The sequence below is a fragment of the Podarcis gaigeae genome (assembly GCF_964106915.1).
Source record: "Podarcis gaigeae genome assembly, chromosome: 5".
Lineage (NCBI taxonomy): Eukaryota > Metazoa > Chordata > Lepidosauria > Squamata > Lacertidae > Podarcis > Podarcis gaigeae.
Window position 1 is genome coordinate 58169625 of NC_139681.1, and position 16146 is coordinate 58185770.

The following is a 16146-nucleotide window of genomic DNA, read 5'->3' on the forward strand; positions in this document are numbered from 1 at the left end:
GTTTACCCACAATTCCCATTGATGATCACTCATGACATTAGACAGAAGCATCTCTCCAGTTTGAGAGCGAGAGTCTCTCCCTCAAGATCCCACAAGAGCACTTTGGTCTATGTGCATGTATTTTTTAGGTCTTCTCTGTGCTAGCTCTATGATAGGAACTAGCTTATATGAAAAGCATTTGTAATGTGGGAGCACTTCTGAGTTCTTGGTTCAATTATAATATAAGCCTTAAGTATCCAGTACTTTCCAACGCATGGCAGAAGGATTGTAGCTCAGTGATAGAGCACATGGGTTGCATACAAAAAGATGCCAAATTCAGGTCCTGGCATCTCCCAGGTAAGATTCTTCTCTGAACCCCTCCACTGTGTGTTGTAGACAATACTGAAATAGATTGACCCAGTGATGTATATGGCAACTCCCACTGTTCCTAAAACTTTCTAGTCCTGTAGTAGTAGTAGTAGTAGTAGTAGTAGTAGTAGTAATTATTATTATTATTATTATTATTATTATTATTATTATTTTTCCCCAGCTACTCTGGGTGGCTTCCAACAAAATATTAAAATACATTAGTCTGCCAAACATTAAAAGCTTCACCACCACCACCCCCTTTTTGTAAGTGATAATTGGACCTCTTAGGTTCTGTAAGTGGCATATCCAGTCTCCCTTCAATAATAATAATTAATTAATACCCCACTCATCTGCAGTCACACTGTACCTGCCACATATGCTCATAGGTAAAGTTGCCCCAGACAGACCATTTCTGTCATCCTGTCATTAGTTTCAAGAACTCTAGCAAGTTACTTTCTACTTTTGTCTAGTAAAACTTTGGGTCTACATATCAAACAACCTCCGTCTACTCCAGGTGTGTTTGGAGTAGGGTGCAGGTATGGCTACTCAGGTGCCTTCTTGATCACTATTTTTATCATAACAGTTGCATTTCTGCTTCCAGGACTGTGTCTGATCTCCTCATAGAAATTTATTTAAAAATAAATGCTGAGATTTTGACATGTGAATTTTGTAAACAGAAAGGCATTTTTTTTTGTTGCCCACCCTAATGCATTGCCTGTTTACATGACTGCCCAAAATCAGATGGCAAAAAAAGAAGTCTTCCTGACAATCTCCCTTGTGCCTTACAATAGAAACCAAGTGAAGCTTTATAAGTGAAATCATCTTATTTTAAAGTCCTCTTATTCTTCTGAGGCCACTGCACACACTGAGGTTTAGTGTAAGGTGTTCAGTTAATCGATGAACCCATCCAGTTCAAGCAGTCAAGGTTGAACCCCGTATTTGCTTATGTGGTATTGACCAGCTTATTCCTGTCATGCCCCTTTCCTCTTTTAGTCAATGCCATTTTTTTTATTTTATTTTTTATTTTAAATGGCAGCTGTGATGAGACTCGCTGGCTGTTCTAACAGCAATGCTGTAAAATGTTAGCAATTTTCACTGTTTTTGCTGCATATCTTTTACCGGATAAAATTAATGGCATCAGTAAAACTCTTTATTACTTCCTCTTTTCTGTGCACACTTCTGTGTGTTTGTTTTTTTTGTGTGTGTGTGTGTGTGTGTGTGTGTGCGTGCGTGCGCGCGTGTGTGTGCACACACACACACAAACAAACACACATATATAATGAGTGAGAGAAAGAACATAGTTAACCCTTCAGGCTTCATACTGTATTAGGAACAGATATGCACTTTATTCCTTTCTTCTTTGTATCAAAAAGTAGCTTTCTGAGCTGGTGGAATACAAGAACAGCTGTAGTAGCAAAATGAGAAATGGTCCTAATATAGCAAGATTTGGGGGGGTGCGTCATCAAGTAAGAAAAGCCTTCCATTGAACATCCCCCTAGTGCTAAAACTCATAGAAATAGATTGGAAATGGCTTCCAGGATTCTTGATCATCTCTAACGCTTTCCACTTTTATCTTTAATGCTTTGCTGTTTCTTATCCATAAGAAGCTACTGGTTTCAGAACTTCACAGGAGACTATTTTCTGTCCAATCATCCCAGCTCTGCATTACAGGGAAGGGAATGAGCAACAGTGGGGGTGGAAATGTCTGAGCAGAGATGGGCTTCTCATGAACTTTCCAGTGCTGATTAATTGCCTCTACTTTTTTCCTTCCAGCTCGCGGCCTGGATCACATCGCTGAGAATATCCTGTCGTACCTTGATGCCAAGTCTTTGTGTGCTGTTGAGCTGGTGTGCAAGGAATGGTACCGAGTGACATCTGACGGCATGCTGTGGAAGAAGCTGATTGAGAGAATGGTCCGGACAGACTCGCTGTGGAGGGGTTTGGCGGAGCGGAGAGGATGGTGAGAGCATCTTTCATGCATCTTTTCCCTTGCTCAGTGAGGGAGTAGGTGCTGGTTATTTATGACTTACAGTGGTATGGTTTTTAAATGGTATGGGACTGTATTCAACGGAATGCTAAGGAGATCATTCCATCAGTGCAAGAATTTCTACTTCTCTGATGGAACGATCTTCCATCACCTGCTGTTCTGTGGGTTCTCCAGACCCTCCAGAACAGATTTGAGGATGGCATGGGAAAGGTCCCGTTGTGCTAACAGGAATCCTTGCACTGACTTAGCCTAGCAAAACAAGTAAATTGAAAACAGCTTTAGGTCATCAGTATGACAGTTCATTTTATTTGAAAATTGAAGACTGCCTTTTAAATTCTACCATTCAGTCTTCATTTTTTTTTTCTGAGGCTGTTTTTTGGGCGTATGTATTATTTCCTAACTTGGGGCAGGTAGGCACTTCCCCTTGATCTGGAAGCAGAATCCAGTAATTTAGTTCTACCTCCAGAGATGACTGGCCAAGCTTAGTAACAGGAACAGGGGATAAGTCCTCTCATATCCGGAATATATATATATTCTGCTGCGGTGGTTGTGGTGGCAGCCCCTCCTCTCCCCCATCAAAATTGTTTTTCCTTTAGCAAAAAAGGGAAGGAGAAAATCCCTAGATGCTGTATGGAGTTTTTAGAGCCACTGTGGTGTAGTGATTAGTGTCAGGATAGGACCAGGGAGACAAGCATTCAAAGCCCCACTTAGCCATCGGGCTCACTGGGTGACCTTGGACCAGTCACTGCCTCTAACCTTAACCTACCTTACAAGGTTGTTGTGGGGATTAAGTGAGGAGCAGCAGAACTATGTATGCCACCTTTAGATCCTTGGAGAAAAAGATGGGCTATGAATATAATCACTCAATCAGTCAATAAACCCAATGCCTTTCGGCATATATCAATGTTAGGCCTTCATCGGAGGTTGAAATGTAAAGTCAAAACAAACTGCAGAGCCATCTGATATAGAAGTCAATTTTTTTTCTTTACTGTCAGGTGATTTGCAATGACTTTAGTCTCTCTCTCTACACACACACACACACACACACACACACAGGCTTACATTTTTTTTCTTTGGATGCTGGTTTAGCAGCAGATGTGCTGGAAAAGCCCTCCAACCCCATTTCCTCTCTCTCTGCCTTGCTGTATGAAGGGAAGAGGTGCAAAGCCTTGCTGGGTGGGAGGTAGCAGGGCTGCCAGTTGTAGCTGCAGGTGCCAGATGTGGACCATCAGCCAAGTCCAGAGTCTGGGGTGGTCACTCTGTTTCACCTCAACCCTCCACCAGTGATGGCCCTTCTTTTGGGTGGGTGAACAAGCAACGTAAGTCTGTGTAACATACAGTATCCTTCCCTCCCGTTACTTAGAGCAGTCTTTGATATATTAATTCATTAGACTTTCAGAAGTTTATGTACTCGCTGTACAACTAAAGTAGGTGCATTTTACATGTTATGAATGTGTTAGGTCACTTTTGTTTTCCTCAGCAGATTTTCACAATTAGAGACCTGTTTTATCTTTAGCCATAAAGCCAAGAGTACAAACCACTGAGGGCAAGCATGCAGAAATTCAGATAGATTAGTTAATCAGACGGAATAGTTTTTTCTATTATGCAAGACTTTCCCCAAGTCTAGAGCTGCTCTGTTAACATTTCATTAGATGCTTCGCTCTCTTGGGTAATCCCCTTAATACATAATTTTCTATCCAAGGAGCCTCCCTCGTATGTTGTCTGTGAGGAAATGGGTATGAATATTTCATAAACAAGACAAAGGTGACAGCTAAGGCATTTTAGCTGCTATTAAAACAAAAATTAAAAATAAGGCCAGAAACTTGCCAAGTGCAAATTCTATTAAGGGCTTTGGCACTAGAAATATGTTACAGTTTAATAGATTATGAGGGCAGAAAAAGTGTTTGTGTAATGCTTTCAGTGCTTCAAAAAATACCTAAAATACAGTTCTGTATTTAGTATTGATTTCTAGAGGTACCCAGATTACTTTCCCATGGCAGAATTAACAAGCAAGGCACAGACATTACTTTTGCCGCTTCAGAATCTGTAGTGAGCAAAACTGACTTCTGATTGTGGAGATCTTGGTGGGTCATAGTTAACATGTCAAACAGCACACTGACAAAATGTCTAGGCAGTAATGCGAATGTGCTGCTTCCAACATCTTCAAGATGCCTGCATAGAGTTCTCTTCCAGGGAGATGAATGATGCATACTCATAAGATAGAAAGTGGGGAATGAGTAGCTTCTGATACCTTCTCAGCTAACAGTTCAGCACTGGGGTCCTTTTTCTCATTAGGGACACAAATCTGCTAGTTTGCAGAGGGTACCATTGCTTACTTATAAGGTGTTGCTGAGCTACACACACAACTAGGGAAAGTTTGCAAAGCTTGATATTCTTGTAGGCAAAGCATTATACGTGCCATATTTTAAAACGTGGGAGATTTTTTAGAGCTTAGTTTTTCCAGAAATGTGTGTTTGAAATTGTATGTATTTACCCCCCTTGTATCACACTGCTCAGTATTTTTATTAGTCATTTTGTTGATTCAAATCACTCTTCCAAAGCAAGGTTTACCTTGCACGTGCCCAGGGCACCTCACGCAAAAGGAAACTTCTCAGTGTATATTTTCAGATTTGTGGCAAGGAAGGAATGCATAGAAAAAAACCTGTCGGAAATAATGCAACAGTGAAAGGGGGAGCAGAGAGCTGGCCTAGGCTAAATGCCATGCCTCACATGCCAGGATTATACTCAGAGGATTTGTGCCCATTTCTGCTTCACAAGGAATGTTGCCAGGCAGAAGAGTTGTTAGTATGCCCATGGTGGGGTTTACTAGCTTCCACACAGTGTTAGGTGGCTCCTTAACTTTAGGATGAGGAATTTTAAAAAATTTACACAGCATGAAGTGATTGCCGTTCACTGGGTTTTCCTCCCTTTCTCTGGCAAAAATGTGCATTCCATGACCAGGCTAAGTTGAAGAAGCAGCCAATGCAGTTTACTCAGAAGATTAGAGGAGCAGTAAAATGCTATTGCTGATACTATGAATTGCTTAATTTCTTTTTGTTTTGGAGCAATTAGAACGTGGGGAACATACTGAGGTCCTCTCCTATTCTCACTCTCCTTTGAAGGACCTTTTATCTATCCACCTTTACTTGCAAAAGGGCCATATATTTATTTAGATGCCTACTATTTTATGAATTGCCATGTGTCTAAAGGCAGTAGTATTATGATGCGGACCCTACAGCATCCCTTTTAAATCTGGTCTAGTCATCCATTTTCATCTACCAAACATAAGAGCTCTACAAGTCTCTCGCAAATCCTTGAATGAAATAGCCATGGCTAAATGAGCAATGCTGCTTTTCTTTCTTTCTTCCTTTCTTTTAGGGGACAGTATCTTTTTAAGAACAAGCCGCCCGATGGGATAGCCCCTCCCAATTCCTTCTACAGAGCACTTTATCCCAAAATTATACAGGATATAGAGGTAAGAGCCAGAAAAAAGGCTATGCAATTGTATGTGAAACCCTCATCTGAGCTCCTTTGTTGTGTGTGAAACCATTCAAATTTCCTACACAGATGCCAGCCAGTTATAGCTTCCTACTGCATCTACCGTAGAATGAAAGAAAAGCTGAATGTGATAGTGTGTACATATTTGTACACATTTTCCCTCTGAGTCCTGTTATAAAAAAACAATTTAGTAGTCTGTCTTTAAGACACTTAGGAGTCATATGTACCAAATCCATGGATATTTGGTCTCCCCTTCTTTGAAGGGAGTTGAATGTTCAGGCAATTTGATTATACCATCTCACCACAATTAAATCTCAGTGTATTATACCATTTCAGTTCAACTTCCATGATTACGCTGAATTAAATTTGGCAACCTTTCCGTTGAAGAAGCATCTCACAGTGTCACATTTGTGGTCAAGGGCTGTGCAAAGTTCATCAGAGTAAGTCTTATCGACTCAAACAAGTGTTTGAGCTTCTCCAAGTGTCACTGAGATCAAGGCAACCTGCATTTTTTACAGTACCCACTGTTGACCTTAATTCTGGAGAAGCTGTTCCAAAGAAAAGAAGAGAATTGCAGCCAGTTCAGCATTCTTGAAGACCACTGAAGGGACAGATACCTGTGGAGCCAACAGTGTGGGGGAAGGGGGAAAACCTACCTAAGGGACAGTCAACACAAGGGGAAATGAACATCCTGGGTTGTATCCAATGTTAGCCCTACTCAGAGTAGACACACTGAAATGAATGGAACTAATTAGCCATGCCCACTAATTTCAGCTATATTCTAGATATCTGGTGCATTTGCTTTCTTTGTAATAACTAGAATCATCTTAGAGGGATTTGAAACTTTATGGAAGCTAGGGATTGGGAAAGTGGCAGGGAGAAGGACTTGTCCCCTTTCCTTCCAGCTTGCTCTGGGACTATCTAATGATAAATGATTTCAGCATCAGAGCCGCTTCTGTTGTCCCAGGAGTCCAGCAGGCTTTATTGGTGCAAAATTTCCATGATGTGTGTTCCACACTTTATAATTGTTTCTCTCTCCCCCAGACAATAGAATCAAACTGGCGGTGTGGAAGGCACAGCTTACAGCGAATCCACTGCCGAAGTGAAACAAGCAAAGGGGTTTATTGTTTACAATATGATGATCAGAAGATAGTAAGTGGCCTCCGAGACAATACCATCAAGGTGAGAGCTCCCCAGTGGGCAATGATTGAACACAAAATCCATTCCCCAGAAGAATGCAGGTGTAACTTCATTTAGGAGGACTAATGCAAGAGAGAAACTGAGAAGGATGAGGTTAATCCTTGTCTTCCATTTCCCTCCCCTCGTGCCCCCCATCAAGTCTGACTATGAATTGCATTGGTTTTCTTCCCTTTCTTCCAAACAAGGAGGATAAATCTATATTATATGTTTCATTTTCTTGCATTCTGTTCAGTGCTAGCCACGTTATTGGTCCTTCAGTAATTAAAGTCTTCCTGTTCCCTAATGAGAAGGGTAAAGACTATGTTCATATTAAAACAGAGATATTAAGGATAGTTTATATTGCTCCAAAGTGCCTGTGGAATACAAAGTGCACTGTGTGCCACTTAGAAGAAGTTCTGCTCGCCTTAGTAAATAAAATGCTGCGTTACAGAAAAACAAAAGAGCCAGTCTAGCAATACAATCTGTTTACCTTGTGGTGAAATCCCAAATGTGTGGCCTTTTTGCCTTCCTAGATTTGGGACAAGAATACGCTAGAATGCAAGAGGGTTCTGACTGGACACACGGGATCAGTCCTTTGCCTCCAGTACGATGAGCGGGTGATCATCACTGGATCATCGGATTCCACTGTCAGGTAGCTATTTATTTATTGAGAATGCTTATATCCCTCCTTTCTAACAAATACAGGCCTCCAAGGCAGTTTACCCCATAATTAAAACAATCCATTTTAGTGAAAAAATATATAATAGGCAGAGAATAGAGCCAACAGTCAATAAGCAAAAAAAAGTAAACAGAAAGCAGTTAACCAACCAGATAAAAGCTTTTGAAAATTAAGCCTAAAAGTTAACAGTTTGCATGCAGTGTCAAACCGTAGTTTGGAATAAATTATATTGAGATTGGGGGATTATATGATGAGTGTCTTGGCTACCATGCTACTCCTAATGCTCAAGAAGAGGTTGCAAGTAAGAAAGATGGATTTGCTCCACAAGCCCTATTCAAATTCTGCCCTCAAAACAGAGACGGTGGAAGGCATGCACAAGGAATGGAAGACTGTTTCTATAAGTTTTGGTAAAAATAGCCTTCAGAGCCAGCAATTTAAATTAAACCCTTGATTCCAGGGTTATCCACACACACACATACACACACACACACACACACCTGTCCTTAGGAAAAGATAGCTGTCAGCACGTTTTCTTGAGCATACAGATTCTGCTTGCATGAAATATCCAATTAAACTGTTTTTCGTTTAGCAGGAATATTTTAAATTCCTTAATGCCAGCCATTAATATATTATACAATGCTTTTAGCAGGACAAAAGGAATATTTCAAATTGACATTTTTTATTGCTCAGGAATTGTTCAAGTCCTGCGGCCTAGATTTTTTTTAAAAAACAGTCATAAGAAAGAGCAGCATATTTGGTTCAGGGGTAATTCTGTGTTGGGAGTAAATTATCCATTTTGGAGGCTTTGCTGATTTGGAATGTGTTAATATGGATTATTTGAAAGCTAAGAAGAGTGAAATGTGCTGAGGAAGGACCTTCCTTTTGAGAAATTTTGCCCTTGTTCTTTTTAGACATGATTTTTAAAACAAAGGTGGAAGCGCTCCACAAACTAAATTCTGTACTAGTTTAGATGTTGCATTACGCCCACAAGCACAGAAACTCAGCACATGCAGCAGAAGATTTCAGTCCTCAGATCTTCTTTCCTGTTTTTCCTGTTAAATCCTTTTGTTTTGAGGTTCTTGCTTTTTCTTAATCTGTTTGGACATTACAGTGTTAACTTTTGTTTGTTGGACTCCGTAGCTGTGCTGTTGACTAAACCCAAAGGAGGACAGTTTGCTTCAAATTGCAGCCAAGCCCAAGATTCACAGTGTGACACTGAGCAAATTACACATTTTCTCATTTTCAGTTCCCCATATGTAAAATGGATATAGTAATGTCCTACCACACAAAGTTGCTGGGAGGAAGAATTAGATTCTTATTGAAATACTATTTGAATTTACCAAATTAGGCAGACAGACTTACTTATTTAGCACATATTTTACAGGAATGTTTGGCATATTTCCCCCTTCTGCTTAATAATGGATCTTAAAACATCTCTCTCCTCCCCTTCTTTTCTCTCTTCTGCTACAAATTCCAGAGTGTGGGATGTTAATACGGGTGAGATGCTGAACACCCTGATCCATCATTGTGAAGCAGTCCTGCATCTACGTTTTAATAATGGCATGATGGTGACATGCTCCAAAGATCGGTCCATTGCCGTGTGGGACATGGCCTCCCCAACAGACATCACACTACGAAGGGTACTGGTTGGACACAGGGCAGCTGTCAATGTGGTCGACTTCGATGACAAATACATTGTATCAGCATCGGGGGACAGAACGATTAAGGTGCAAACCATGAAGTCATGATGACATTGGACATTTATTTTATTTATTTCTTTTTCGCACTACATTTATACTGCCTTCCTATACTGCCTTCATCAAGAGGGCATGGTTCCCTTCTTCACACACACTTTGATTCTCATCATCATGCTGTTAGTGTAGATTGGGCTGAGAGAGTGGGTGGCTGGCTTAAGGCCATCCTTTTAGTTTTATGCCTGAGTGGGAATGTGATCCAGAGCCTCCTAGTCTTTAATCCAACACTCAGACCATCACACCACATTGTCTCCCATCAACAATCTATGACTTTTTCATAAACATCCCTGTCCATTATTTTCTTCTGTATGTACTTGTGTCTCTCTTACAGGTCTGGAACACAAGTACCTGTGAGTTTGTGCGTACATTGAATGGCCACAAGCGAGGTATTGCATGTCTACAGTACAGAGACAGACTAGTAGTGAGTGGTTCATCAGATAATACAATCAGGTAAGAAACACAACAGTTACCTGAACAGCATGCTGCCTCTCTCAGAGCCAAACCATACATTACACTTCAGTGTTTGCAGTCTCCTCAAATGGCCATTTTTTCACAAAATGCCAATTTGAGACAAAGCAGTGGTGAAGGTATACTTAAACATGTTCTTGTCTGTTCCCACTCCAAAGGCCCTGCTCCAGCACCTTATCGTTTAAAAAGAAGCATTCAGTATTAGACTAATGCTGCATGCAATTGTAATGTGCTCTTTAGCACATCTACTTGCCCTCTACTTATTAAACTGAGATTGTACTGCTTCTGATTGCAGGTGAAGGATTGCACTTCTGAATTCTCCCCCGCATACAAAACACAATAAGCTTTTTTCTTTTAAAAACAAACAAACTAGTATAGCAGATAGAGGCCTGTTCTTGTGCCTTTGTCCTGCTTTTTTAAAAAAAATAAAATTGGGGGAAGATGGTTCATTATTATTTTTGGTTAAATGTAGGGGAGCATTCAGGACAGGTATCCCTCACCTGCAATTTGAAGTGATGTGGCTCAGAATTGATTGGTCAGAATTGAGCAAGTAGAAAGTACTATCTTCCTATACTCTTCTGTGTACCTCATCCTTACTCATTTAAAGCTATACAAGTTGTTCTTTTTGTGAACTATGGTGATGAGTTGCCTCTATAGCCATGAGCTGCTTCATGGTTCAATCATCTTGTCAATGCAAATATTTGTGCACTTGCTTAAAGGGTTTATTCCGTTCATGTGCTCTTCTTTCCTGCAAGAAATGACGTGTCAGCCCAATCATCATTCTTTTTTAATCGAAAGCTTTGGTCATAGCGGTTTGAGCACCAACTCACATGGACAGTGCATTGACAATCTGCTTTTTAAATTGTCCCCAGCAACAATTCAAGCAAGACAAAAGTTGCCATACTCCTAAAGCTATACAGTTTAGTGAGTGTGCACATATTAAAAAATGGGTAATGGATCCCTCTTAATCAGACCAACAGAGCTCATTCAAATTAATGGTATCATCTTTCCTCATCCGTTGTGCATAATTCTCCGGGTCCAAGGTCAAATGTATGGAATCACTGTGTGTCCAAATAAACATACAAAACAAAGAAACAATTCCTTTCATTAAGGGACTTAAGAGGCTGGTAATTGACTAGTGTAGCTTTTAGAGAAAGCTAGTTACTGAAGGTAATTGCAGTAACATGAGTAATGAAAACAAACAAGTCAGGGTACTGCAGCAGACAATTTAAATGAGAGACATGGGGAATTGTAAGGGGACAGTTGAAGCTATTAACCAATTATCACCTTCACTCAACAGCTGCATTCTATTTAACACCTTGTAAAGATCAAAAGATTTGCAAATAACACCATGGCTTTGCTTGGGGGGGGGGACCAGGACACACATACATTTGGGGGGTTGGGGATGCCTTCATGGTATGGCTAAACAAAAGATAAGACAAACCTTGTTTTGAGAAAATTTTAAGTTTAAATGAGTTTAAACGTGGATCCAGCACTCTACTGTCCACCTCTTAAGAAATAGCAACATCAAAGACAATCTAAAAAGCATACAATTCGGAAAGCCCAAACATCTACAGTAATCCAAACAGGAAATAGTTAAACTCTGCAGAGCTTGGAAAAGTAACCACAAATACTACACACAGTAATAACCAACAAATATAAATGTCAATATGGTAATAAATTTAAAGAGGAATACAATTACTTTTATGCTTACACTGAATAAAATCCTTGTGCTGGAATTTTTGCAGTGGTTGGCAACATATCTCAGCAGAATGCAGGTTATGTGCACAGTTGGCCCACAAGTTCCCAAAGATCAGTTTTCAAAATTGGCTTGGGGTGGCTGTTTCTCCCATCCTCCTCTCCTGTATTTTCAGTGTAGAGTATAAACCACCTGCGCACAAACTATCTTTTGTGTTCTGTGCAGCAATTCACATTTGGTCAGTGGGTAATCACAAAAGGTTTAGCATCAACACAGTGGAATGAAGTAGGATTATATCAAGTAGCAACTGTAATAGATAGATGGGAAACCCACTGTGTGATATTGTCATTCCTATTTAATTGTAACTCGGATGAACAAGCATAGGGCCCAGCAAAACCTTCATGACAAAAAATTATGTGAATGGCTTCAAAATTATTGTGCAGTTTTCTTTTGGAGATGATAGGGGGTGACACTGTTTAAATTTGCCTATATCATGTGCTCTTTCCACACAGAAAAGCAAGGACATTTTTCACCTTCTGTTAGCAACCGCTTTGTCAGTGTAATGTGAAACATGCTTTAATTGACTGAGGCATTTCCTGTTTAATCAGAAGAAAAAAACAGCTGCCTATGGGTTAAGCTAAATGTTACAGCAGCAGAGAGGCACATGTGTAATAGTTATCCCACATTCATACCATACATTTAGGGCACTATGTTAGCACTGTCATGACAGTCTCCTAACAAATACCCATATTTAGTGCATTTTGGTAAACTGTTTTCAGAGGTTACCAAGATGTGTTGAGAAGTGGCAGGTTTTTTTCTAGGAAGCTAACATTTCAGCTGCAATGTGAAGGAAATATGTTTCTGGTAACCACCTGATTTTCTTCTATAGCAAAGCCAGGTCACAGGAAGGATTTCATTTTTTCTGCAACAAGCAATCTTATCTCTTCAAGTTGACATGGGCCCCTATCTCCATGCTATCTATAATTTGTTGTCTCTTATGTAGCCCAAACAACATTCAGGCAGTAATTCAGAGATAACACTACTACTCATAAATGTACAGTATTGGAAATGAAAATAGTAGAGCTTCACATTGAAATTTGTAATTTTCTAGATACAAAATGTGAATTTAGAAAGAAATTGGGAGATTCTTCAGAGTTCTCCCATTCCTAGATAAATAGGCAGGTTCGATTTGCGATTTGTATTTCCAAAACATTTTTCTAAGGCAATTGCATAATGATTGTTTGCCTTGTCTTCTAGGTTATGGGACATTGAATGTGGGGCATGTTTGCGAGTTCTGGAAGGCCACGAAGAGCTGGTGAGATGTATTCGCTTTGATACCAAGAGGATAGTCAGTGGAGCCTATGATGGGTGAGAATTTATTATTAATTTATTTATTAATGAAATTTCTATTCTGCCTTTCATCCAAGGATCACAGAGCAGTTTGCAAATTTAGTGATGAAATAGAAATGTCTAGAGTCTCTCTCCCACCCACCCCAAACTGACTGTTACCCTGAAGGCTAGAAAATTAGAAATGCCTTACTCTGACAGATCCAGTGCTTCACTGAGCAAGTAACCTGCATGCAATTTGGATTTTTAGAAGAAAGAGAGAATCAATTTTCCCCATTCAGCATTACAAATATAAAATGCAACAAGAACAGATACCAGTAGTATTTAAAGGAGGAGATATTAAAATACATTGCAGGTTCTGCAAAGACAACCACTTATAGTAGCAATCAAATTTGCTTTCCTGCTGGCTTCATTTGGATAAGTGGAAGGTAGAATTTGCTTATAAAAGTCCCATTAACAGGACCTAAAATAAAAGACATGCTTGGTGAGGTAAACACTACTTGGATTCACCAAATTATACATGTTATTACTATTACTGAAGTCATATCACAGTACAATACAGTGTAACGTTTATCATTCCTTCCATTATAATTGATGTCACCTCTTTAGTTTTAATTTGTCTTTATGTTAACCATACGCTTCCCATTAAGATCTGTTATCTTCATATCAACCATGCTACCTCCAGCCTACACAAGAGAAAACAGCAAAGCCAAGTTGCAAGAACAGATGCACATCTATATTTTTCTCCATGAAGTAGATTGATCAGCTGAGATGGATTAATAACATGTAGTGCTTGCACTTACTTTTTAATGAAACCCTGGTTCTTCCTTCTTTTTCGTGCCACCAGGAAAATTAAGGTGTGGGATCTGGTAGCTGCCCTGGACCCTCGTGCCCCTGCTGGAACCCTCTGCCTGCGCACTCTTGTGGTAAGAGCTTTTGATTGATCTCGGGTGGGAGGGAATATATTTACCCAGTATTAATACATAATAAAACTTCACCTGGATTGTCAAATGAGAGTTAGACTAAAATATGCTCCTCCTTAGCCATGCCACCAAATCTAATCCATTAAAGAATGCTGCTTTGTGTAAGCTTGCATCATATGCAAAAGAAGTCCTAATATAGGTTTGTCTTGAATTTGCCTTGCCTTAAAACTATGCCTTAAAGTGGAGAATAAGCAGAATACAAAGACTCTAATGGTGGCATTGAGCTTGTCTGCTCTGTGGCAAATGTGTCCATTGTTGTAGCAATGCAGTTGTGCTTTTTCCAAACTAATTCACACGGTATAGGCCAGCTCAACTCCTTCTGCCTGATATATATCTAAATACACTTGTGCTGCTGTATAGAGAACATAGGACCCAGAGGATAAGTGAAAAAGCAGCCACCTTGTTTCGTTGTTCTGTTCCTAGAGGACCAAATATATGAAGTGGTGTAGAATTCATTAAGCCTTAATGAGGTGCTGGGGGAGTCAGTGCTCATTACCCCTGAGTGACTATGTTCACACTTCAGCTGAGACTGACTTGTGAATCCTGCTGCTTGTGGCTAAACCACCACTGTAAACAAACCCTAAGATTTCACTGCCTCATTAAAGTTGTGTCTGATACTCTTACCTTCAAAAGGGTGAGCAGAAACAGGCAAGTTTTAGGTGCTTGCAAACTGGGGAAATGTAACATTTGCTGTTTTGCTGCATCTCCTCAGGATCTAAAATTAAACCTGTCTCTGCAATGAATGCAGCATAGTGTGTGCTGTTTTATTTTCCATTTCCAGATGATAAGAGGAAAGGCCACATAATAAATACTCATTTCACATAAGAGAGTAAGAAATGCTCTGCTGGATCAGAACAAGAATTTGTCTAGTCCAGCATCCTGTTTTCACCAGTGGCCAGCCAGATTGGACTAGAATGGCCACAAATGGGACAAAAAGCAACAACTAACTTTTCTAAGTGCCCTCCTCCCTCAAGTATTCCCAGCTTCTGGAATTTAGAGGTTGAACATGAGTGCAAACCTTTTCCTGATTTTTTCACAGAAATGGTTTGTTAGGTAATGAAAGGACTGCTTGTTTGTGCAGTTGGTTCTTTAGGAGGAGGTGTATACTTCTGTATTAAAACATCACATTTCTGTAATCAGAAACATACAGTGCTAAGATCACAGCAACCCTTAATGCTTCTGAATTTGACTTGTCTCCCTTTTCCTATCCAGGAGCACTCCGGCAGAGTTTTCCGGCTCCAGTTTGACGAATTTCAAATAGTTAGCAGCTCGCATGATGACACCATCCTCATCTGGGACTTCCTGAATGATCCAGCTACCCAAGCAGAATCTAACCGCTCCCCTTCCAGAACATACACTTACATCTCCAGATAAATAGCACTACACTGTACCTCACACTTGCACAGGTAAAACAACAACAACACGTTAATGCAGCAGGTAGGCTGCATGGTGGATAGACATGATTTGTGAATGGAGGTTTTGCTGGTTCCTTAACTGAGAGTATTACTGAAAGCCACTGCAGATAAAGGGAAGGAGGGTGACAAGGGTGGTTCTGTCCTTTGGCTTCTCAGAACTTCCTTGCCTGTAGGAGCATTAGGAAGAAATGACCATGTAACTGCAGTGGACCAAGAATGAATTAATTAATTTAAATGAGCACAAGCTGAGGAGAGAACGAAACTGAAGTTTGTAATGAAGAACCACTTCTTACTCTAGCACTCTACCTGGGAGGTGCAATTTTCCTACCTCAGCCAAGGATCAGAAACAAGTGATCAGGAAACAGGAAGGAATGTTGTGATCTTTTGTGAGGTTCCTCAAGTGCTCAACCGCCACCCGTACTTTTGAAGCATCAGAGTGCTCCATCCAGTTTCCTGGGCACTCCAATCAGCTCCTTGCCACTTCTCAGCACTACTGCCACCTGCAACAGAAACAATGTGGAGGTGCTGTCACGGTCTCTCCCCAACATAATTTGGGTTTTCCCTCCTTGCCACCACCACCTGTCCTACAAGATGAACGTTAACAATAACTTGGGAAACAGATCACATACACAGGCTGAGGGTTACACACACACACACACACACACACACACACACCCCTCAACAAAGATGTATCCATTTTGAAAAATCTAGGTTGCCTATAATCATCTTTTAATGGTTTATAAAATTTCACTAGCAAAAATGTGGATGACAAATAGTTCTTGTCTTTTC

General features: G+C 40.2%; 2 protein-coding genes across 14 annotated transcripts in view; one reads left to right on the forward strand and one right to left on the reverse strand.

The window, feature by feature from the left end:
• Positions 1-16146, forward strand: part of BTRC (beta-transducin repeat containing E3 ubiquitin protein ligase) — a 122940-nt gene that overhangs the window by 101642 nt on the left and 5152 nt on the right. For all 13 annotated transcript variants that reach the window (XR_014563994.1, XM_083737963.1, XM_083737966.1 and 10 more), the window contains 9 exons: positions 2122-2308; positions 5714-5810; positions 6878-7015; positions 7546-7664; positions 9169-9418; positions 9777-9895; positions 12870-12980; positions 13807-13885; positions 15155-15348. Coding sequence is in view for 12 of the 13 variants with exons in the window: in XM_083737963.1 (XP_083594089.1) it covers positions 2122-2308; positions 5714-5810; positions 6878-7015; positions 7546-7664; positions 9169-9418; positions 9777-9895; positions 12870-12980; positions 13807-13885; positions 15155-15316 (1262 nt within the window). In the remaining variant the exon portion in view is untranslated. The remainder of the gene's footprint in view (positions 1-2121; positions 2309-5713; positions 5811-6877; positions 7016-7545; positions 7665-9168; positions 9419-9776; positions 9896-12869; positions 12981-13806; positions 13886-15154; positions 15349-16146) is intronic.
• Positions 1-16146, reverse strand: part of POLL (DNA polymerase lambda) — a 131669-nt gene that overhangs the window by 18439 nt on the left and 97084 nt on the right. The window lies entirely within an intron of this gene.